Source organism: Pseudoliparis swirei, chromosome 6, assembly GCF_029220125.1.
Source record: "Pseudoliparis swirei isolate HS2019 ecotype Mariana Trench chromosome 6, NWPU_hadal_v1, whole genome shotgun sequence".
Taxonomy (NCBI): Eukaryota; Metazoa; Chordata; class Actinopteri; order Perciformes; family Liparidae; genus Pseudoliparis; species Pseudoliparis swirei.
The window spans coordinates 25,592,807-25,615,945 of NC_079393.1; the positions used below are offsets into that span (position 1 = coordinate 25,592,807).

The following is a 23,139-nucleotide window of genomic DNA, read 5'->3' on the forward strand; positions in this document are numbered from 1 at the left end:
AGCACAAAGACCATCTCATAACATCACGATGTTTGTTCCGTGCCACAGGATATGTATTTCAAATACATCTGGAACAACTTCCTCCACATTCAAGTGGAGATCTGCACAGCCATGATTCTGGCCATGCCCCCCGCCCCCACTGAAGTCCAGCCCGACGCGGAGCAGGACACCGCGAGGGAGAGCATCCTCATCAAACATGTAAGAATAGAATAATTAGAGGAAGAGATCTTGGAATCGCTTCTTAAAGCTCTCCTTATGTGATGTAATTGAGGTTCCTCCAAGGACTATTGCAAACTAAAGCTAAAGGTACAACAAATTATACATTGAATGTAAATGCGCTCATGTATTTATTGTGCATTTAATGTCATCATATTTTCTTCTGCCAGCTGTTTCAAAAGTGCCAGTTTATACAGAGAATCGTGGAGGCCTGGAGCTCCAACGAGAAGGAACAGTGAGTGTTTTGCTCTTTTCCAAATGTCTTCGTCAATAACTCTTAACGACAAAACCATAATAAGTCCTTTGCTCCTTTGTCTCGCTGCTGGTCACGCTTCAGAATAGTTAGGAGAGCGATGGTCAGTAATAATGTATTGATGTGTTTTAGGGCGGAAGGTGGTTGCCGACGAGGCTATATGGGCCACCTCACCAGAATAGCCAACTCTATCGTTCATAACTGTGACAAAGGCCCAAATGGACCACAGATACAACAGCTCATCTCTGGTAAGGACTCGCCTCCGTCTGCGCCGTCATCTCTGACTCATTTGAGACGATTGACTGAAGTAATGTTGGTAGTAGCCTCACATGGCTCTGTCCTACGCCTATTTCTGTTAGTCAACACAGACGACCGGTCAGAAGTTTTAGAACACCTCCAGCGACACCTTTTAAGGGTTATTATGGCCTGTCTGTCTTCCTTTGTTAATTGTCTTTTTCTTGCCATTATAAGAGCAGTGCATATGACTTTCTGCAGTACAATCCTGTCCACATAAAGCTTCAGAGGGTGTAGTGACATCATCTGTCTGTATCAAAGCAGTGTGAACAATCAACACAAGAAAAAGAAAAGGGCATTTTTTCTACAACTCTGAAATGTACATTATTTTTCATTATTATTATTTGGTTACCTAAAAATTGTGTTTAACCTCTGGCAGTTTGCTGCTGACGTTTTGTACCATTTCAGGTAATTAACTGGACTTGAATGGCTTAGATTGAAATGAAAACTGGGGGAAGTATTCTGAAACTTTTGACCGGTAGTGTAAATAGTCGCATCTGAAAATGAACAAGAGATCATCATTGTTTAAAGGTATTGTGCAGTATGTAAAGATGGATTTCATGTGTGTATGTGTGTGTGTGTGTGTGTCACAGAGCTCCCAGCAGAGGACAGAGAGAAGTGGGAGTCCTTTATTTCTGGGCAGCTGTCTGACACAAACAAGAGAAACACTGTTGACCTGGTGAGCAAACACATGGACATCAACACTCGCGTCTTAGCTTTAACATTTATTTCACGATGCATGTTTGGTGTGCTGTTATTATGACTGTGTGCCATGTTAGTGTTAAGTGTCTCTGTAGTCCAGCACTTTGGATTTGAAATGAAACAGTGACTCTTTCATCCCCTATTCAGTGTCCAGAGTACAGTTTCCTCTCTTGTAGAAAGGTTTAGATTAGAATGCACAAACAAATAGCCAACGTGGATTATATTTTCATGTTGTGCCTGTGCCGTTGTCAAGAGCAGTTTCTTGCCTCTGCAGGTGAACACGCACCACATCCATTCGTCCAGTGACGACGAGGTGGACTTCAAAGACAGCGGCTTCCACCAGGACTCCTCTCTACAACAAGTAAGACCTACACACACACACAAAGTGGGCCAGCTAATCCACAATGACTTGTTAGTGTGTCACAATCTACAGGAATTCATTAATTTAACTACTAATGTTGTTAAGGGAATTTTACAGTTACGTTAAAATAAATATAATTGTCTAAACTAATGTAAAAAGCATTTTGGCATTTGACTGTAAATGCATGTTTGTGCTTTTCTTAGCGATTAACCTGTCTAGCCTACATGTTTACACACTCTTTGTTATGTATTTGTTGTTCTTCTGTACTGCAAGTAATGACCAGCTTTGTGTAGAGCCCAGACTATATCATTATCGTTGGTCCTGGGTTTTGCCAGGCCTTTTCTGATTATCAGATGCAACAAATGACGTCCAATTTTATTGAGCAGTTCGGCTTCAATGACGAAGAGTTTGCGGATCAGGACGATGTTGTGGAGTGAGTACTCATCCTGCACGACTGTCTAAATATTGCTATGTAACACTGAAGGGACAGGGCACTTCCCACATGACACAGCTGGTGGTGGTGGTGGAGTCATGTATTTAATATAATCTCACATTCATTTGTATAAGTAGAGCCTTTTTCTTTTTTACACAGATGCTAGATTTAACAATATCTGACTAAATTAGACTATTCAGTTTATTTGATACAGCCCAAGCAGGACCATGGCAGGAGGCATCAGACCCAGCCAGGTCCAATGGACCCTATGAGACGTGAAGTCTCAAAGACTCCAGGGGGGGGAGGAAGCAGAATTAGTCAAGTGTGATGGAGAGATGAAAATGCATCCACAAGTAGAGAGAGAGAAGAGGAGAGAGGTGCTCAGTGTATCCTAAACGTCCCCCAGCAGCCTATAAGCCTATAGCAGCATCTCTAGGGGCGGGACCAGGTGAACCTGATACAGCCCTAGACTAGAACAGTTGTAACAAGCCGGTCACCAAGAGCAGCATCAACTCCTGACATTTATTCTTGGAGGTTTTTCTTTTAACACATGACTCATACGTTAACTCCAATAGACTAAAGATGCTTGTGCACATCTCTAAAGATGGGTAGTCTGGACGTTCTATCCCACTAAAAGACTGTCTCAATAATAATGATAACTACTAATAAATAATAAAAGGTTTAAATTGGGTGTTTGAACACACAGCAACTGTTCTTGGTGTCTTGTAATATCTACTACTATTTCATGTAATGGTGAAATGAATGGTTACTATTGAGAGGTGTGACATCTACAGAACACTCATTCTAGTGGAGGGCTGTCTGCTGGTCTTATCAAACAGAGGACTTGATGTATATCCAAGGCCTGATCTAATGTTTACAGCACATCATAAGCACATGGGTGCAGAGTAAAGGGGAATACAATTACTATTTATTTTGTTTTCTCTTGAGTTAAAGCGTTTGGTAATGGGGTTTCAGTGTTTGTAGACTGCTACGAACTGATTGGCTCCATGTGTGGATATGAACTTCACGTTGACCCCTAATCTAACTTGGTCTTTATTACTTTATCATAGTCTCATTCAACCGTTTCCCACTGGAAGGTTGGAGCTACTCCAGCTGTTCAGAGTCTCTGAACTTCAGAAACAATTATTTTGTTCAATCCAAACGTTTAATTTTTAATAAGCACAGTCAGGAGTCCGATGAGAAGTTATTGGCCGAGCTCGGCACAAAAACTAAAAGCATGGGCCATAAACCATGTTCATAAAGAAACGTTTCCAACAAGTAACTGCTCTTTGACCCATCATGTCACGGCTCAGGTTCTGCATTTTCACACAGTGAAGCTGTATAATTGTGCATCCTGGTCCTAGTTCAGTTCTAAACACCCAGAGCCCTGTGGAGCCCATCATGACAGGGAGGTGTTGAGCGTTTCTTTTTGTTGTGTCTGTGCTTATCACAATAACACACTTATGTATTCTAAACATATATTTACGTATCAAACACTCCCATGAAAACAAATATCCTCCTTGCGGACCATAAAGTTCTATTTCTATCTAGATGAGGGGCGTGAAACTCATAGTTCATGGACAGGTTCTGGCCCTTGGGCTGTATGTTTAATACCGGCAGATGAACTGATGATGAAAACAATGTAGATCTATATCCATCTTTAGTGCGTCTGCCTGTTTGACAGTTATTGTTGGGAGCTGTTCTTCACTCTGCTTGCATTCTCTGCTAAACTATTCTAATCCTCAAGCTCATATTATTAGTGTCTGTCTTTAGGTGCTTTGGCATAATTCCTCAAAATGTTTGCTAAACTATTTAAAATGTCATGGTGCATAATAAACAGGGTCCGTACGGTCATGTAAAACATGGAAAAGTCCTGGAATTTGTAAATTGTTATTTTCCAGGCCTTAAAGTCATGCGGGGAAAAATCCCCCAAGTTTTGGAAAAGTCCTGAAAATGTATTATATTCATATATGTTAATTTACAATTAGTTTTAAATAACGAATATGCTTTTAAAAGAAAGACGCTCTAAATATACAGCCGGCATAAGCTCTTTCATACTCTGCAATTTTTCCGTGCTGAAAGTGAACACACTTTAACTGAAAAGACAAATGTTTTTGTTTTTTTGATCGAATTATTTTCTCATTTATTTGTGTCATTTAAGGTTATATACTGTATGCTTTGGAATTCAGATTGTTTGTTTAAATACAACATTTACTCAAATTTTTTCATGTATACACACTAAGATTACAAAAAAATAATTGGGTTTGAAAAGTCATAAAAATCCAATTGGTCAAAATGTGTATGGACCCTGAATAATGTCTTGGGGAACATTTGCCACCCTTTTTAAGCAATATTGAAATGGGATCTTTTGGCTTTGGTCTTCTTCCAGGGCTCATATTATGATTCTCAGATTTTCTGTGACTAGTTTAGAACACAACTCCCCCGCATTCATTATTGTCTTATGTAATCATGAATCTGGCGTGTGGAGAGCTATAGTTCTAGTCATTGAACATAACGTGTTCCCGCTGCCTGTGTGTCGCCATATCTGTGGATGCCTAACGACTCTAACTGAACTAATCTCTGTTCTCTTTAACATTGCAGTATTCCCTTTGATAGAATATCAGACATCAATTTTTCACTGAATACAAATGAAAGTGTAAGTACTTTGATTATTAATCTTGAATTGTTGCAATAATCAGTCAAATAGGGAGAGTAAAAATTATCGTAGAACACATGAAACTGTTTTTATTTTGTCGTTATGACATATATTGCATTTGCTAAAATCACTGTTAATGTTAATATAGAAGCTGATGAGGACTCATCTGGATGATGTTGCAATGCAATCAAAAGCGTGGAGCAATTTGATCAGATAATTATGTAACAGCAGACCTGGATATGCTTTAAGTTATTGATACTGCAGGTGGCCATGTTAATTCCTGCTTCTCGTAGCATCCATAGTGTGTACGTCTACACCACGTACAAAGAGTTTGTCTAAGTGTGTGTGGCCCGTGTGTGTGTGTTTCCACAGGCGAATATAGCTTTGTTTGAGGCGCGCTGTAAGGAGAAGATCCAGCAGTTCGAAGATGCCGGCTCAGACGAGGAGGACATCTGGGACGAAAAGGACGTCACCTTCGCACCAGAGGCCCAGAGACGTCCCAGGTCGGTTCAACACACAGGCCATAGTCATTCCCTAGCCAGAGTTATTATTATTATCTTTATTTAAAAGGGACCATGTACAGGTAAAACATAAATGTCATCATTTGATGCTCTGTACCAGATTGTAGCTATACAGCTAATTATCATCAGTAGTCCACTGACGGACCATAATAAACATAAAACAATAACAACTAGAACGGGCACTCGGTAGAGCGCATACCTTCGCATATCACAAGATTGGGCATTGAATTATGAACATTTTGGCATTAGTTGCATGCCAATTGGATATAAATTGACCGCGCTATGGTAAAAAGAAGATTTTGACCTTTTCATGACTTTGACCCGATCGATCCCAAAATCTAATTCAATTCAATTCAGTTATTTGTAGAGCCCAATATTACAAATTTGTCTCGGAGTGCTTTACAATCTGTACACATAGACATCCCTGCCCCAAAACCTCGCATCGGACCAGGAAAAACACCCAAATAACCCTTCAGGGGGAAAAAAAAAGGGAAGAAACCTTCAGGAGAGCAACAGAGGAGGATCCCTCTCCAGGATGGACAGATTTAGAGTTAAAATACATTCAATGAATATGATAGTGTATGAATAGTTCATAGTAGGCATATTCCACGATGGAGACCTCCACGATCCATCAGGCAGATGGCGGTGGGGAGGAGGAGTGGGCGGAGTCTCAACAGGGCAGTGGCGTAGTCAGTAGCAGGAATTCCACGACCCAGACCTCGATGATCCATCAGGCAGATAGGATCTATGTCGTCTCATAGGGTCCGATGACCCCATGAGACGTGAAGTCACAATGGTCCCCGGATAATCAATAATCCCACCAAATTTCATGCGATTCGGTTTAAAACTTTTTTTGTTACGCGAATAACACGCATACAAATAAATAAATAAATACACGGCGATCAAAACATAACCTTCCGCAATTTTTATGCGAAGGTAAACATACAACGATAACAAACAGTACAGGATAAGACACGCTACAACAGTATACATGGTACTAAGAACACAAAATACATGTACAGCACATTAATAGCATGTATTACTTACTGTTAAAGTAAGTAATACAAGTTATTAAAAGCAAGTAATACGAGTCATAATAATTGTGCTCAATGAGTTCAGTGCTGACCAGCTTTCAACTGATTTTCTTCGATTATTTTAATTAGAGCTTTCACGGAAAAGGATGATGACTTACCAAAAGAGTCTTAATGTTCCTTTGTAGTGTGCACCTGCCAAAATGTTCTCACAATTCAGAAATGGGCTTACTTTTTGATTTTGTAAAGCCCAAGGTCACAACTTTACCTCAGTGGGCTTTACAGTCTGTACAGCTAACGACACACAGAAACCCCAGGGAGATGGTTTTACAACTCAAAATGACCCTCTTCTTGATGTCATACCCAATAACCTTCAATGGGGAGTTTATGACCTTGAAGGACACGTCCTCCTACAGTTTTGCATCGGCAGGGCAACGAAACACACAGGGTTGTTCACCACCTATGAGTCTCCAAGGCCAAGTTGGTTGAGCACACTGTATTTTTATGGTTCAGAAATGTGGATGTAGAATATAGTTTTAATATTCTAGTGGAAGAAATAGAGATTATTAATTAAATGATTGGTTTATCTTTCATTACCAAAAAGGGTGTAGTTATTATGTCAATGAAATTGTACTCAAATAGTGACATAAACATTGTCTCTTCACTAAATCCTCTGAGTTATTACGAGTAACTTTTAAATAGTGATGAATGAGTCGTGATTATGACTTTCATAAGTAAACAAGACCATCGGCAAGAAGATGGGCTATTGTATTGTAGTTTATTAAAATGTGGGGTGCTCCGAAAATATTACAAATGAAAGTTCCATGTAGACTTTAGAAATAACACCTAATAATGGTCATTTTCTGTTAACAATAAGAGATTAACATTTTCTTAACTGCCCGTCCTCTGCATCTTTACACCTCTTTGCGCTTCCCAGTGTCCCAAGTAGTAATAACAGGAATTTGTGTGTGTGTGTGTGTCTCTCTCTCTGTGTGTCTTTGTATGTGTGTCTCAGGAGTTCAGGCAGCACGGACAGTGAGGAGAGCACAGACTCGGAGGAGGAGGACGGGAAGCGGGATCCCTTTGAAGCGTCCAACCCGAGCACCGACGACCGGATGGAAGTCGACACAGGTTGGTGTAGCCAAGACTCCTACATATCAACCCGAAGGACATGCCTATATCACGTGAACCCAAGTAAGAAACACGTCTGACTGGATGGAGTTCAAATGAGGGTTAGCCCAGTTCATTAATTCTATCGAGGGCGTGTGTAAGATCATTGTCTGCGGCGGAAGCTGTGGTTTATGACATGACTGTTTTCTGAGTGGCGCTGCGTTCAACACCATACTTTTTTTCTTTCTATTAATTATCTTTTAGGACCCGTGTGGACGGCCAATTTTGACGACATCCCCATGGACACGGGTACGTCCACGGCTCCAGCGTCCAGCCCCGCTGCCCCCGCCGCTGTATCCTCCCCCCCCCCCTCTTCTACAGAAGACTCCGATGACGCGTCATGGAGCGCCGCCACCGCCACTCCCCCCGCCCCCTCCAAAGCTGCAACTGGCTGGGCTGATTTCTCCAACTTCACCCCCGTCAGGTGTGTTTGTGTCTGTGTGTAAAGAATACTTTATTTGGCTTTCATCGTCTTTTGAATCTTGAGTTTTTTTGTAAATATAAACCGTTCTCCTTCAGTCCCAAAGACCCTCTGAGGTGCAATTCTCCCGTTGCTATGGAAACCAGCATGGAGACGATGGACCCTCTGGGGGTCAATGCACCCATGCAGCCTGAAGGTGAGCTGTGTGTGAATACTGACTGTCACTATTGACGGTGAGACTTCTGTACATCCATATGATAACACAATCTGACACACACACACACACACACCGATATCTAAACTCTGTTCTGTTGTTCCACTGTGATCAAGATAATCCGGGACACAATTTTAAAGTTTATGTGTCGCTTTGCTGCTCTTTCAGTAACTCTGAATAACCCCAAATCACATGAGTAGATGATCACTACTGTCCGGGTAGCTGATGAGTATTTTAAGTATTAGGATCAGAACCTATTGTCGGGGTTCGTACGGTCGTGGAAAACCTGGAAAAGTCCTGGAATTTTAAAAATGGTTACTTTCCAAGTCTGAAAAAGTATTGGGGGGGGGGGGGGAAACCCCCAAAGTGTTGTAAAAGTCCTGGAAATGTGTTACATTCATATGTGCATTTACACTGAATTTTAAATAATTAATATGCTTTTAAAAGAATGACGCTCTGAATATAAGCCGGTATACGCTTGTTCATACTCGCACATTTTCCGCGATCAAACTATTGTCTCATTCATTCGTGGCATTTAAGGTTATACTGTGTGCTTTGGAATTCTCAGTTAGTTTAAATACGACATTTACTCTTTCATGTATGCACTGAGATTTCCAAAAAAAATTGCTAATGGAAATTTGATTTATAGTCATGGAAAAGTCATGGAAAGGGATGCTCCGATCTGATCGGCGCCGATCCATATCGGCCGATATTCCCATTATCGGTTTTGTTCAGCGTTCTCAAAACGGCCGATCAAACTTGGCCGATCAGATGACATCAAATCTGCGAGAACTATCGGAGACGTTTCAATCGTCGCGCACCGCAACGGAGAAAATGCGCCCAGCGAAGGCCAGCCGGCTGAGGTCAGAGGTCCACGAGGGGATCCTCACGCACCGAGCGGCGTCCCCGTCCCCGAGTTGAATCACTGGGTCAACTCGGCCGACACTCACATGTCTGAGCCCCTAGAGACTGATGTTGATGGTAAACGCATTCCATCGGGAGCGCGCGAGGGTTTTGATAAAGTTAGCGGAAGGATTTACGTGAAACATCTGTTTTTCAAAATAAGATGTCGACAAATCATACATTAACATATTAAAGTAAACAATGAACTGATTTTGTATCTTTATAGATCGTTTCTGAGATTTAGCTTAAATTATGCTAACATTAAAACATTTTTACTGTACCAAGGAAGAGTTTATAAAAAGAAGTCAGACTTTTGTATGTTAAAAAAAGTCCTGTATATAGATTTCCCCAAGAGTTCCAGGAAATGAATAATGCAGATGTGTTCCATACATATCTGAAATCCCCTACACTGGCAATCAATCAATCTTAATGTATCAATTAGGACATTTTTCAAAGTAAAAGTCCTAAATGTTTAAATAAATCGGTCATTTTTTACATGTTTGAGGCGCTCTAGATATGTTTTCCCTCAGAGTCCCAGGCAACGACTGATGCAGATGTGTTCAGGACGTCCCTGACTTCCCCTTGCCTGGCAATCAAACATATTTACTGTTGCAATTAAGAGATTTTTCAAATTAAAAGTCCTAAATGTTTAAAGAAATCTGTAATTTCTTTAATGTTTGAGGTGCTTTATATATGTATTTCCTCATAGTCCTAGGCATTAATGCTACACAATAAATAGAATGCTTCAATCGACACCGTGATCGGTATCGGATCGGCAGATACTGATTTCAGTGATCGGTGATCGGCACCAAAAAACCTGATCGGAGCATCTCTAATGGAAACCCATTGGTTAACATGTGTACAGGGTTTTTCCTGGGTCAAAATGGGTCTTCGGTGCTCCCAAAAAATGTTTTTAGCGCGCTGCGCCGATCCGATAATACCGATCACCGATCACGGTGTCGATTGAAGCATTCTATTTATTGTGTAGCATTATTACCTAGGACTATGAGGAAATACATATATAAAGCACCTCAAACATTAAAGAAATTACAGATTTCTTTAAACTTTTAGGACTTTTACTTTGAAAAATTTCCAAATTGATACATTAAAATTGTTTGATTGCTATTGTAGGGGATTTCAGATATGTATGGAACACATCTGCATTATTCATTTCCTGGAACTCTTGGGGAAATCTATATACAGGACTTTTTTTAACATACAAAAGTCTGACTTATTTTTATAAACTCTTCCTTGGTACAGTAAAAATGTTTTAATGTTAGCATAATTTAAGCTAAATCTCGGAAACGATCTCTAAAGATACAAAATCAGTTCATTGTTTACTTTTATATGTTCGTGTATGATTTGTCGACATCTTATTTTGATAAACGGATGTTGTTTCACGTGGTTCTTTCCGCTAACTTTGCAAAACCGGAAGTTGTCACATAAATCCTTCCGCTAACGTTATCAAAACCCTCGCGCGCTCCTGATCGAATGTGTTTACCGTGAGCATCAGTCTATAGGGGCAGACATGTGAGAGTCGGCTGAGTCGACCCAGAGATTCAACTCGGGTGACGGGGACGCCGCTCGGTGGTGAGGATCCCCTCTGACCTCTCACTCTGCGGCCCTCGCGGGGTGCATCGTCTCCGTTGCGGTGCGCGGCGATTGAAACGTCTGATAGTTCTCGCAGATGTTACGTCATCTGATCGGCCAAGTTTGATACGCCGTTTTGAGAGCGCCGATCAAAACCGATAATGGGAATATTGGACGATATGGATCGGCGCCGATCAGATCGGTGCATCCCTATTGACAATAGTCCAGGTGTATTCGTGCACGTCGGGCTGTTGAGTGATCAGCAGCTGGCCGCTCTGTCCATTCGCGCACCTCACAGTTGCGTATTGACCAGACAAGAAGACACGCTTATTAACTCGATTACTATTGATCAAAACAGAACGAGGGTTCGGCTGTAGCCTCCTTGAAACATACTATTGAGAACATATTCGCTGACATGCACGTGATGAACACAGTTTTTTGTTGTTTTTCATCGCGGACTTTTTTTGCCTTAGGCGCTCGGGATTTGTCATAGGCGCTCGGGAAAACGGCGTAGGCGCGCGCCCAAATGTTCTCTATGCAGGAAAAACCCTGGTGTATGAACCCAGTGTTGTCGTCTTCCCCCCCCCCCCCCCTCAGATTCTGAAGGCTGGTTGGGTACCAGCGTGGTGTCTCCCACCTCAGCTAAGGATTGTTGGAGACCTAAAGCGGAGGAGGAGACGGCTTCCTGTGAGCAGCGCAGCATTACGGAGACGGTCATCAACGGCTCCATGAAGGAGACCGTGAGCCTCACCGTGGACGCCAAGACTGAGACCGCCATCTTCAAGAGGTTCGACTCACTCACTCACTCTCTCACACACGCACACACACTCGCGTGGCGCTCTGTGCTACATGACTGGATGTCATTGGTAGCGGTTTTAATGCAAATGTTATCGTCCTCGGTAGGGATGGGTATCGTTTTTTTTTCTTTCCGATAACTGTGCTAAACCGGTACTTTTAAAATGGTACCGGTGCCTGAACCGGTACTTAAAATTAAAAAAAATCACAAAACGAGGATTGACAATGATGACATTAAAAACCTCTTCGGCCATATTCCCTGTAAAAGCCGTTCTCATGGAGCACTGACAAAAAACGGATATCAGACTGTCGCGCTCGCGCTAGCTACGAGCTAATTTATTATTTATTGGCCTACTTTTATGAATGCAGACTTTCAATCAACGTTACGGTACTAATCTGAGTTCAGGCTGCTCTTGTCATCGGTCTCCACGTTTTCAGGGGGACCGTCTCCCCATCGCGTCCAGCCTGACGCTGGTGTGCACGGCACAGGCGCAGGCAGTCAAACACGGCGCATGCCTCCGCTTTCAAAGTTAAATGACAGGGCGGAGTCACTAGAGAAGTTCAAAATAAGTTTTTTTCAATTTCAATCGGCTCAGGCACCGAAAGGAAGCACCGAAATGTGCATTGCGTTTAGGTCCGGGTAGCACCGGTTGTATAGGAACTGTATTGGCACCGGATTTCGGTACCCAACCCTCGGTGTTAAAAAAACATTGGAATTCTCTTCGTTATGGCGTCTTTTCCCAGAATGGCTACGATGTGTCTCATAGGTCTCCATCTGTGTTCATGGGTGCCCTCGCACTCGTCACAGTAGCTGGAGAGACGCCGTTGTATTTAACAACCAGATCCATGTCACACAGACGGGCAAGGACAGTTTCTATGTTTCAAATGCATGAGACGTTTCTATTAATACATTTTAAACGGACGGTGTGTCGTAATCAAAGATTTCCTGGTAAAGTCATCCCCAACTTTTTGAAAGTCATGGAAATGTGTTTATATTGATATGTTCATTCATTTTGAGTTTAAAATAATGGATATGCTTTTAAAAGAAAGACGCTAAAAATATAAGCTGGCATGCGCTCTTCATACTTGCAGCGCAAATCTTTCTCCACTGAAAAGTTCGATGACCATAGCAACAGTAGCTCAGGGCATCGATCGGGATAATCCACTATGCCAGGAAGTGTAGATTTATAGATATACAGATGTCATTCTATTTGACCAAAGCCTGAACTATTTACAGTCCAAACAGATGGATTTGTAAGGGACAATAGTTTAAGAATAAACATTTATATAAATATTTATTCTTTTAATCAAACTATTGTCTCATTAATTTGTCATTTAAGGTACTGTATGTTTTGGAATTCTCATTGTTAGTTTAAATACGACATTTTCGCACTTTTCATGTGTGCACCAAGATTTCACGAAATGTTTGGTCATGGAAATTTGGTTTAAAGTCCTAGAGATCCATGAATCACCATGTGGATGAACCATGTGCAAAGTGGAACACAAAATAGAACTGGGGTGTGCGTTTCAATTAGTTTGTCCTTAGCTATCTTTGTCACTAAAATGAGCTGATCCACCTTAAACGTCAGTCCACCTTAAGTGGGCCTTGGTAACCAGCAGGGTAATATCACAAATTTGCCTCAGGGCTTTACGATCTGTACACAAGGAAAAAGAGGACATCAGCAGGTAGCCGTCAACACGCAGGACCGTTGCTTCGGATTTATTCACCGGCCAATAAACCGCTCTGTCGCCGTAACACTGCTGCTAACCTCGTCCTTACTGTTGCCCACGCTCGACTAATTCCTCGTCTCCTAACGATGTACAGTCCTGTTTCAGCCGTGAAACTAAACCTCAGGTTCCAGGGTTTTTCCTGGGTCAAAATGGGTCTTCGGTGCTCCCAAAAAAAAATGTTGCGTACTTTTAAAACGATACCGGTGCCTGAACCGCTACTTCTTCTTTTTTAAACGCACATTGAGGACATTAAAAACCTCTTCGGCCATATTCCCTGTAGAAGCCGTTATCATGGAGCACCGACACACAACGGATATCAGACTGTTAACATACACAATATATGTTCTCCATTATATGATGTGATATGTATTGTCATGTGCAGCCCTTATAGGGTTAATCCTGTCACTGTTTTGATGGGCAAAGAGAACAACCAATCAGAGGTACTGAAGATGACACGTGACAAATAAAGTTTTGCTTCTGACAGCCAGTTACACTGAAACAAAGTGACGCCCCACGGTCTTCATTCCTCCGTCATTATATTCCCGGTAACACCGGGTATACAGCCGGGACCGCTGTACATCAACACATCTGCGAGCAGACTGTCACGCTCGTAGTTCGTAGCTAGCGCTAGCTACGAGCTAGTTTAAACATGGTTATAATGGCTAATTTATTATTTATTGGGCTACTTTTCTGAATGCAAGACTTGCAATCAACGATACGGTACTAATCTGAGTTCCGGCTGCTCGTCATCATCGGTCTCCCTGTGTTCAGTGACGGTCTCCCCGTCGGCCCAGCCTGACGCTGGTGTGCTCCACACCGGCTCACTAGTCACACACGGCGCAGCCTCCGCTGTCAGAGTTAAATATGAGAGGCTCGTAACCTGCTGACAGGGCGGAGTCACCTGAGAAGTTCACAACAATAGGTTTTTTTCAATTTCAATCGGCTCAGGCACCGGAAAGCACCGAAATGTGCGTTGCGTTTCGGTCCGGGTAATACCGGTTGTATCTTTTATATATTTTTTCCATCGCGGACTTTTTTTTGCCTTAGGCGCTCGGGATTTGTCATAGGCGCTCGGGAAAACGGCGTAGGCGCGCGCCCAAATGTTCTCTATGCAGGAAAAACCCTGGGTTCACAGCTGATCGTCTTCTGTCCTTCTGTCCCCGTGTTGATGCTGCATTCTACTGTCTGTCTGAGTAACAACAGCCTGAGCTTCCCCTCCTCTCTCTCTCTTGCTGTGCGTTGTGGGTGTGGTCTCCAGAGTTTTGAAATCTTATCGGTATGTACAGCCAATCAGATCAGCCTGCGGCCGTGATGTCGTCTCGTTGTTACGTCAACCACCAACTTTTCTTTCCCAATTTTGATCTTTTGGTTTCAGCTCCTTGTTTTTTTCATTATCTCCATTCTGCATGTGTTTCTACCAAAGGTGTTGTGAGTGTTTTAGTTTATGGCTTTAAACTCGCCTTCAAATTTGATTATTTGTTACAAACGACTTTATACGTTTTATTGCCTTTGGTTCTCAGTTATTGGCTGTGTCTACTACCGCGCACTTCGAGCACTGACTTTCAGTGTTCGAAGTGCGCCACTGAAAAAACCAGCAGAATTCAGTGCACTGAAAGTACCCGGATGGTGCACTGCAAACGGGCAAAAAATGTAGTGTAAAACGATGGACACTACTCGCCCTAAACGGCCGCCATCTTGGTGACGTAGCGGAAGAGGAGGAGCCCTTTCGCCAGCTTTTCATTTTATTTCTAAAACAATGGCGGACGAGATGGCTATGGTAGCACAAGCGGTCGACCACGGAGGCTCCTGCCGCGATTGTGGAGGTATCGCAATTTCCACATGGGGTGGAGAAAGGGGTAAACAAGGGACACAAAGAGGGCAAGAAGTGCATTCATTTTGTCAGTTTCAGTTTCGCGGGTATCGCAAGCAGATTTGCGTACGTCACTCCCGGCTTAATTTCACGGGTGCCGTGAACAGATTTGCGTCCGTCACTTCCGCCAAGTGGTTAACGTAAGTGTTCCATTTGAGACAGCACTTATCAGCAACGCAGTGCACTGAATTGTAGTGCACTGTATTGCAGTGTACTTCGTAAAGTGTGCGGTAGTAGACACAGCCATTGTCTCTATTTTAAGATTGTGAGTCAAGTCACATTAACAATTTAAACTTGATAAATTCTATAATATGTCTAGATGGCACAAACACAGCTGATTTTAAATACTGCATTCATACATTGTCCACCCTGACTGACGGGTCCTCAGGAGGCGGGTCTTGGATACATCTCGTCATCACACAACATTCATTTAAATCCTAACGGAAGGCTTTGGCATAAAGGTTCAAATGAATAAAGACAAACATTTTATAATGATAATCAACTCATTACTTTTTATCACAAACATTGCATTTTCTAGGTTTTTCGTGAACATTGCAACTCTTTTAAAAACCAATGAATCATCATTTCAATAATTTACTCTGAAGGGTTTATTTCTTAAGAACCGAGCTTCACTTTTGAGCAGTTAAAGTTCATTAGGAGTGGTTTCTGTTTGTAAATAAAGTAACATTAAAGACTTATGCGCTACAATAAAACGACTTTCAACCCAGCATTAAGAGACTGGTATGAATGATGTGGAACCAGGGGGTCTTCATTGGGCCCATATTATTATTCGAGCATTGCAGCTGAATCGTTCCGCACCATCTTGACTCTGGATTCTATTTAGATGTTTTCGGCGTTTTGCTTTGAGGCCTCATCAAGATTGTTGGTGGTTCTCTGAGACAAAGCAAGACTGACGGCTGGCAATTTTGGGGTCTAATCGGTGTCTAAATCCGTTGGTAGGCCCCGCCTACTATTTGGCTAACAATTATCCTCTCAAAACCGTTGACGTTCTCCATTCGCTGTACATTTTGATGCTTCTGTTCCACGTCAACATCTCCATCCTTTTGTTTTTACCGTGTGTCCGTTCAGCATGCGTCACCGTGCACATCTCACCGTGTCCCGTGTACTTGTTTCTGTGGGTGCGGATCACGTCGTATGGTATTGATGTATTTGTGTGTGTGTGTGTGTTGCAGCGATGAAAAGAAGAGTTCCTCCTCACAGACGTGCTCAGGAGTGGAGAGTGGGGATTCGGAGAGAACGGGCGTCGCAAGCTCGGCCGCAGCCGGCTGTCCCAAAACCGGGTCAGACGCACACACACGCACTCACCAAAAACACTGACATGTTCAGTTCCATGATATCTTAAAGCCCTGGTTTGTGTTCAAATGACATCACCGTCCTAATGCGGAGGAATCATAACCCTTCAGTCCGCCGTACGGAGCCTGGAATGGGCTCCTGAATAATTATAGAGTTTAAAGTCATTAATTATGTTCAATTGATTTTTTGAAATGCGATTTCGACTTTCTTCCACGTGCATTACAACACAATAAAAATATATTTTTCTTTTCCTATAAAGTTTCTCTTGGCACTTTAATTCAACACTTTGTGGTGTCTGGGAGGCGTGGCCTATCGGAGCTCCTTCTGTCTCTTTGTTAGCATTGTGGAACCAAAATATTTAATAAAACACAGCCAACGTGTCTCTAAATCACAACATCTGTAAAAGTTAAATCGGGAGCCTCATGAAGTACAATTTAGTAGAAAATAAAGTTTATTGACTTTTTCTTTACTTGATCTTTTGAACGTGCCGTATAAATGCAGATTTATATTTATGAATTTATTATGATTCTAACGCTGTAAAAGCTCCATAAGGCTTTGTCCACAAAAACAAACATGCAGCACCAACAGCAGTCGTCCACGTAACATGATGTGAATCCCAGGCATATCTTCCTGTTTTATACATCCTGTTGATTGTAATCTCCCATTCAGATTGGGCACAGCAACATTTTTAATTGTGATTGTAGCTCTGAACCTTCCCCTCTTCCTCCTGTGTGTCCGGTAAGCAGTGAGAAGTGTCAGCCCAGTGTGGCGCTTCCCAACGGTCCTCTGGAGGAGGTGTCACCCGTGGAGGAGGCCAAGTAAGTCGGACTAATGCCTGCGAGGGGTTCTTGGTTTTAAAGCTATATTCTCTAGAAAGCCTGAGCACATATATTTCTGTAGTTTTACTGCTTCACCATTCTGTTGATGGGTGTGTCCTTTCCCCGTCATGTCCTCCCAGACTGGACCAGAGCGCCGTGTCCTCAGAGCCAGCTGTCAACGGGCCGGTGTGAGGGCCTCCCAAGGCCAGCCCACATCCAGCCTGTTCTGCCACGCAGAGGCTCCTCCCGCTAGCCAGCCGGCGGAGGCCACTTGCTCAGAGATGTACCCAATCACACGCCCCCACCAGGACCAGCAATACTCCTATTGGCTCATCACTGACTGACGGACAAGACCGGTGTACAGACACGGGATGAACTAAAAAGCAAAACGAGAGACTCACTCAAATGGATTCAGAATAACTTTTTTTCTGCATTTGTTTATATACTATTGTTCTTATGAGGTGATGTGCGACTAATGTCTTGCCACTCAAAAATTAAATAGTAATGTTGCTATAGTTAAAGAAATGATTGTATGAATAAAATATTTTATAAAAAGAAAAAATGTATACAGAAACATAAGATGAATAACCACAGAACCAGGGATATTGCATACTTAATACAACAGTTGCTAAGTATCACCACCGTTGGTCCTCGGTTCCCACCAATAGAAACGCATTTTAAAAAGGACAGTTTTATTTTCGCTGCAGGTATTTGTAAATGTTTTTTTCTCTTGTATTCTTCTGCATTGAGTAAGATGAGACTTCTTTTTTTCAGTTAAGTTTTATTATGGAAGTAAGATTATGTTTTGTTACTGAAGGCCTACCAACACACCTGCCCCTTCCTTAAAGTCTGTGTTCATGCTCATTGGGCTAACAGAGATCCAGTATGACGTCACCACAGGCAGATTGCATTGAGCTAGTGGTTTTAGTTCCAACTAAACTTCTTCAGAAACAGTCCTCTCGAGCCCAATACTCTTCTTTTTTTTCCGAAGTGCTTATTACTGGGTCTACCTTGGGTCTTCAAATATGATATATATATATATATATACAGGGCTCTCAAGTGTCACGCATTTCGGTCTTAAGTCACGCACTCCCGCCACACATCGTATTTCTCACGCTGAAAAAAACTCTGGTATGTAATGTGCCGCAGCGCGCAAACATGAGCTGGCCGCGCTGCCCTCACCGTGGAGGAATCAAGCGCTCCCCTGGAGTTCTGCTGTGAGGAGCCACTTACCAGCCAATCCACACAAAAAAGGGCTACACAATAGCCAATCAGAAAAAACCCCGTATCTGGGTAAGATTTAATACAGCAACCAATGAAAATAAAGCATCCTGGAATTGCGCGCGACTGACAAATATCCGAAAATTTCGTTTTGGGGGGGCGGGGGGTGCTGCTGCTGATGATGGAAATGTCACTCTTGCCTGTCTTCAAAACTTGAGAGCCCTGTATATATATTTGAAGACCCACGTGCAGAACTACCAGACTTTGGACGGTGTCTCCATGTGAAAGCCTCGTGGCGCGCTTGTGCTGACGTCACTTCTACCGGGAGACGGTCCCGTTGTAACCGTTGCGCTGCTGACTAAGTTCCAGCCAAGGGTGTTTAATTCTCTGACTAACTGCTGTGGGGAACCCTCGGAACCGGAAGTGGCTCACCTCCGTCGACCAATCAAATTAGAGCTCTCTTTCCTGGTCGCGAGCGGTGGAACCCGCTGCTCTGAGGTGCTCCATTATTGAAACGGAGACCGGAGAGAAGGGTCTCGAGTTGTAAACGCCTCCCTCGCGATGCGCAGCGTGTTCTGTGACGTGTTTTCTGCTATACGTCAGTCTGAGCGCTCGCGACACGTTCACGAGGCGATGCTCGATGGTCCCCGGATGAAACCAACCGGAAGTAATATCGTCTGATCTTGATTGGCAGCAGATGTGAAGCTCCGCCCACAGTGCAGCTGGAGAAGTTCAATGGCGTCTTTGTTTCAGCCTTTCCATGGACTCGCTTTCTCTCCGCCAAATTGTTTTTGTTTTTCTTCATCTCGGCGTCAAATGGCTCGCTGGTTGGGGTTTTGGATCCAAAATAAAATGTAACTTTTCTGTACCGTACGAGCTTAGGAAGGGGAAGAAGTTATTAACGGATGATTGTTCAACACACTTTTGTCGGATTAATTAAAATCATCTTAATTTCTGAAGATAAGTGGTCTTTGCAGATGGTTTCTCGGGCTCGTCTGTCCTGACGTAGACTTTATTGGACCAGTTTCACCGTATGTTGACAGTAAATGGGAAACACTGCATCAAATGGTTATTATATAACATGTTTTCCTGCATTGAAACCAGCATAAACGATGACCGAATCAGAGCATCGCAACTCTCAAAGCCCGTCTTCTCGCGAGAGCACAAACGGAAAACCTGGAGGTCAGAAAGTTGTTTCTTCACCTCCCAGTTGGAACAATGGGAAAAGGTTTGTTGAGCCAAAACAATAAATAAAGCATTAGTAGCATTAGTTCTATATTACTAATGAATGAACATTTCAGATTTGTATAGACAAAGCTATATATTTTACTATAACCTCCAGTAACACTTATAAAGTAAATATAAGATGAAGAAACGTCAAGGCTTTAGTAGTCTAACTTTCAGTAGAATAGATCATAACTGAGGAATTGTAAGTATAATATCAATCAGATATCACTATCAAAATAGGTTTATTATAGAATTAGTAGAGCTTCGAGGTGTTTGGTCAAATGGCAAAGTGACTTACTGAATACATACCAGAACAATATGGGCAGTGAGGAGATAAACTTGTCAATATAAAAATGATGCAAAACATTTTTTTCTCACTTATACTATTCTAATTTTTTCTTGGGGCAGTTTTTCCTGATCCGATGTGAGGTCAAAGGTCAGGGATGTTGTATGTGTACAGATTGTAAAGCCCTCTGAGGGGAGTTTGTAATTTTGAGCAATAAAAATAAACAATCTAATTCAGCCACCACAATGTATACTTATCGTACTACTTCTGCTACTAAATCTGTTTGACAGAAAAGGGCAACACGTGTTCAAAATACTCCAGATGTACACATTTATACTTGTAGGTATATTTAACCCTTTACAGCCACAATCTCAAAATGGTATAAATGTCTGGATTATTATTTATGGCGTATTTATATATCACCTCCAATTCTTATACTTCTTATATTTTTAAGTGTATTCCAAACTGAAACAATTTAGGTTTTTTTTTAAAACACATGCCACACGCAGCTGAAACATTCACAGAAGATTTATTTTTGATTGAAATTATTTCACATCATAGTTGTTATTTTTCCTGTTAAAGATCTTTTGTATTTATATTACAACAGCCACAGAGCAGCAGCAGCAATAATAATAATAACCCAGCAGGAGAAGCAGATCAATGCAGAGAAAGACTGAAAAAGAGTGCGAAAAATGATGGGCGACTCCCCAACCCCTCCCCCTTTATTTGTCTCCAGCTGCCAAAACATTTTACGACAAGGAATTATGGGAAGTTAAGTTGTTTTATTCAGTTTGTCAGATTCATCAGGCTGAGCCACATCTGACCCCCTTCCTTCCAAAACAACCTGTAGACATGGCAGGACAAGGGGGAAGAGTCAGGACAGGACGCAACCAATGGGAGGCGTCCAGTGACAGCCCGCCCACTTCCTTAAAGGAGACGTTCACTTTCATACAGATAGAAAAGGAGATCTTCTCCTTTAGGGATAACCACAGAAAGTTAAACTGAAGCTTAATTTAAAATAACATTCAGTCAGTGTGGTCCACTTCTGATATGATTTCCTGGCAGGAATAGGACATCACTTTTAATCTGAAAATAGACAAGTAAATGAATAAAGCGCAGCTGGCGCAGCTTTCAGTCTATCAGCTTCAGAAAGTCATTGGATGGGATCTTTCTCCATTTCAGTCCTTAACCTCAGTGAGATAGTGATCAGACCCTCTTATCAAATGTTTTCAAACATTTTTATAAAAACAAAACAAAATTACAAAATGAAAAATACCGGATGACGCAGCGACATGTACATGCAGAAGAAAATCAAAACGACGACGGCACGGGAAACAAAACGTCCGATTAAAGTGATGAAATGAAAAGATGTAGGAAAAAACAAACATAAAAAGAGATATTATGAAAAACATTATTTGAAAGATTACATTGCACTTTGTGAAAAAAACAACCACACGTACGATGAAGGCGATGCCAACTTGCCGATGATGATGATGAGCGGCTGAGAGATACAGATACAAGGATGGAGAGGGGGGTCAAAGAGAAAGGGAGGAGACAACTATATATATATATATATACACACACTCGTACAGGATATGAAAGAGGTCGTTAGAGCCAAACCACAAAAACAGAGTCTACAAGCCAAACCAAGAACCGTCACGGCACCCAATAAATAGGAAACAGAGCCTCCTGGAGGCGGACGGCGTCCTGCCGGAGGTCGACACGGAGACGAATAAACCGGGTGGATGCAGTCGGAGCGAGAGGCTGACTGGTGGAGATCGGACTCCGAGACGGAGAGGGAAAAAAAAGAGACCGGGAGCAGTTACCACGTCGGACGAAACATCTTGTGGGAATGAAGACGAGTCTCTTGTCCCTTATAGCCCCAACGCGAAATATTATATTTAAAATAATTCAGTCCCATCCTTTCGATGGGACTGAATCATCCTGTTAAAATCTCGCCCGTGTTTTATGGCGTCATATATAAATACAGCAGAACAACTTTCAAAAAGATAATAATAATAATAATAATAGGAAACTCATCCACAGCTCCACCAGAGGCACTGCGGGGACAGACGGACGGGGGCTGGGAGTCGGGCCTGCGAGGGGTTCCACCGGACCCACCAGTCGGTTCTGGAACCTAACTCACGTTGGTTTGAAGATAGAAGTGCACGAAACTAAACAAAAAACCATGACGATGTTTGGCAAGTGTCCTTTTGTCAGAACAGTTTCAAAAAGACTGCGACCCCCCACACAAAAAAAAAGCAGAGGATATGAAAATATACAACTCTCAGCTGGTGATGAGTCTGGTTTACAGGTCCTCGAGGTTACCACCAGGGGGCGATACAGAGAGATCCATGTGTGGGCGCCTCTTGGTTGGCTTCTTATGTTGTCAATTGCAAAAAAACAAAAAAAAGGGCCTGTGTGTGCCAGGACGTAATAATCCGGAGGATTTAAGGACACAACTTTATAAATATGAGGCGGTCTCAGACCACCCAGCTACTGCTACACAGCTGTCCTATTAAATATCATAATGGGAAATCATCCGGATGGTTCACTGAGAACAAAAAGGGACGGACATTGCCATCGCCGTTTAACTTCCCCCGAAATGTCTCTGAAATTTCATCACTGGTTTTTTTTTCTTCTACTTTCTCCGCATTTATATATTTACGTTTTATATAGAAACACACGGTATATGAAAGCACATATGTCTGTAAAAATATGTTCATTCAGGTTGATAAAAACTTGTTTTTTCTTTTCCCCTTTCCTTTTTGATGTGTGTGAACACGTCGTGTTAAGAGGAACTGGCACAGTCTTCTTCTTCTTCTTCTCTCGGAGAATGGCACCTTAATTTCTCCAAAAAACAAATGAGACGGAAACGGAAACCTGAAAACCGAAACCGAGAGAGCGAGAGCAAGAGTGAGAGATCGAGAGAGAGAGGTTGGGGGGGGGCAGGACAGTTCAACACGGTCGTTTTTTGGAGAGCTACGTAGCGAATCAGAGAAGAACTGGAATGTGAGCTGCTCGTGTCTTCAGCCTTCATGGCGTGAGAGAGAGGAGGGCCCAGGTCTTCCTCTATGTTGGTGATGGGGGCGGCGAGGTCCATAAAGGTTTC

General features: G+C 42.4%; 2 protein-coding genes across 7 annotated transcripts in view; one reads left to right on the forward strand and one right to left on the reverse strand.

Annotated features, from left to right (window-relative positions):
- Nucleotides 1–19,478, forward strand: part of ppp6r3 (protein phosphatase 6, regulatory subunit 3) — a 30,861-nt gene extending 11,383 nt beyond the window's left edge. The window contains exons 11-26 of one of the 6 annotated variants that reach the window (XM_056416616.1): nt 49–198; nt 387–451; nt 602–717; nt 1,357–1,442; nt 1,740–1,826; nt 2,162–2,259; nt 4,861–4,915; nt 5,288–5,418; nt 7,483–7,598; nt 7,842–8,061; nt 8,157–8,254; nt 11,363–11,552; nt 14,550–14,567; nt 16,355–16,462; nt 17,222–17,293; nt 17,434–19,478. In XM_056416616.1, coding sequence (XP_056272591.1) covers nt 49–198; nt 387–451; nt 602–717; nt 1,357–1,442; nt 1,740–1,826; nt 2,162–2,259; nt 4,861–4,915; nt 5,288–5,418; nt 7,483–7,598; nt 7,842–8,061; nt 8,157–8,254; nt 11,363–11,552; nt 14,550–14,567; nt 16,355–16,462; nt 17,222–17,293; nt 17,434–17,485 — 1,662 coding nt within the window. In that variant the 3' untranslated portion in view covers nt 17,486–19,478. The remainder of the gene's footprint in view (nt 1–48; nt 199–386; nt 452–601; nt 718–1,356; nt 1,443–1,739; nt 1,827–2,161; nt 2,260–4,860; nt 4,916–5,287; nt 5,419–7,482; nt 7,599–7,841; nt 8,062–8,156; nt 8,255–11,362; nt 11,553–14,549; nt 14,568–16,354; nt 16,463–17,221; nt 17,294–17,433) is intronic. The other 5 variants (XM_056416618.1, XM_056416619.1, XM_056416617.1 and 2 more) reach the window with 5 other exon arrangements.
- Nucleotides 19,479–20,540: 1,062 nt separating this feature from the next.
- cmip (c-Maf inducing protein) overlaps nt 20,541–23,139 on the reverse strand; it is a 51,931-nt gene continuing 49,332 nt past the window's right edge. The window contains exon 21 of the mRNA XM_056416624.1: nt 20,541–23,139. This exon is cut by the window's right edge and continues 288 nt beyond it. The gene's annotated coding sequence lies outside the window, so the exon portion shown is untranslated.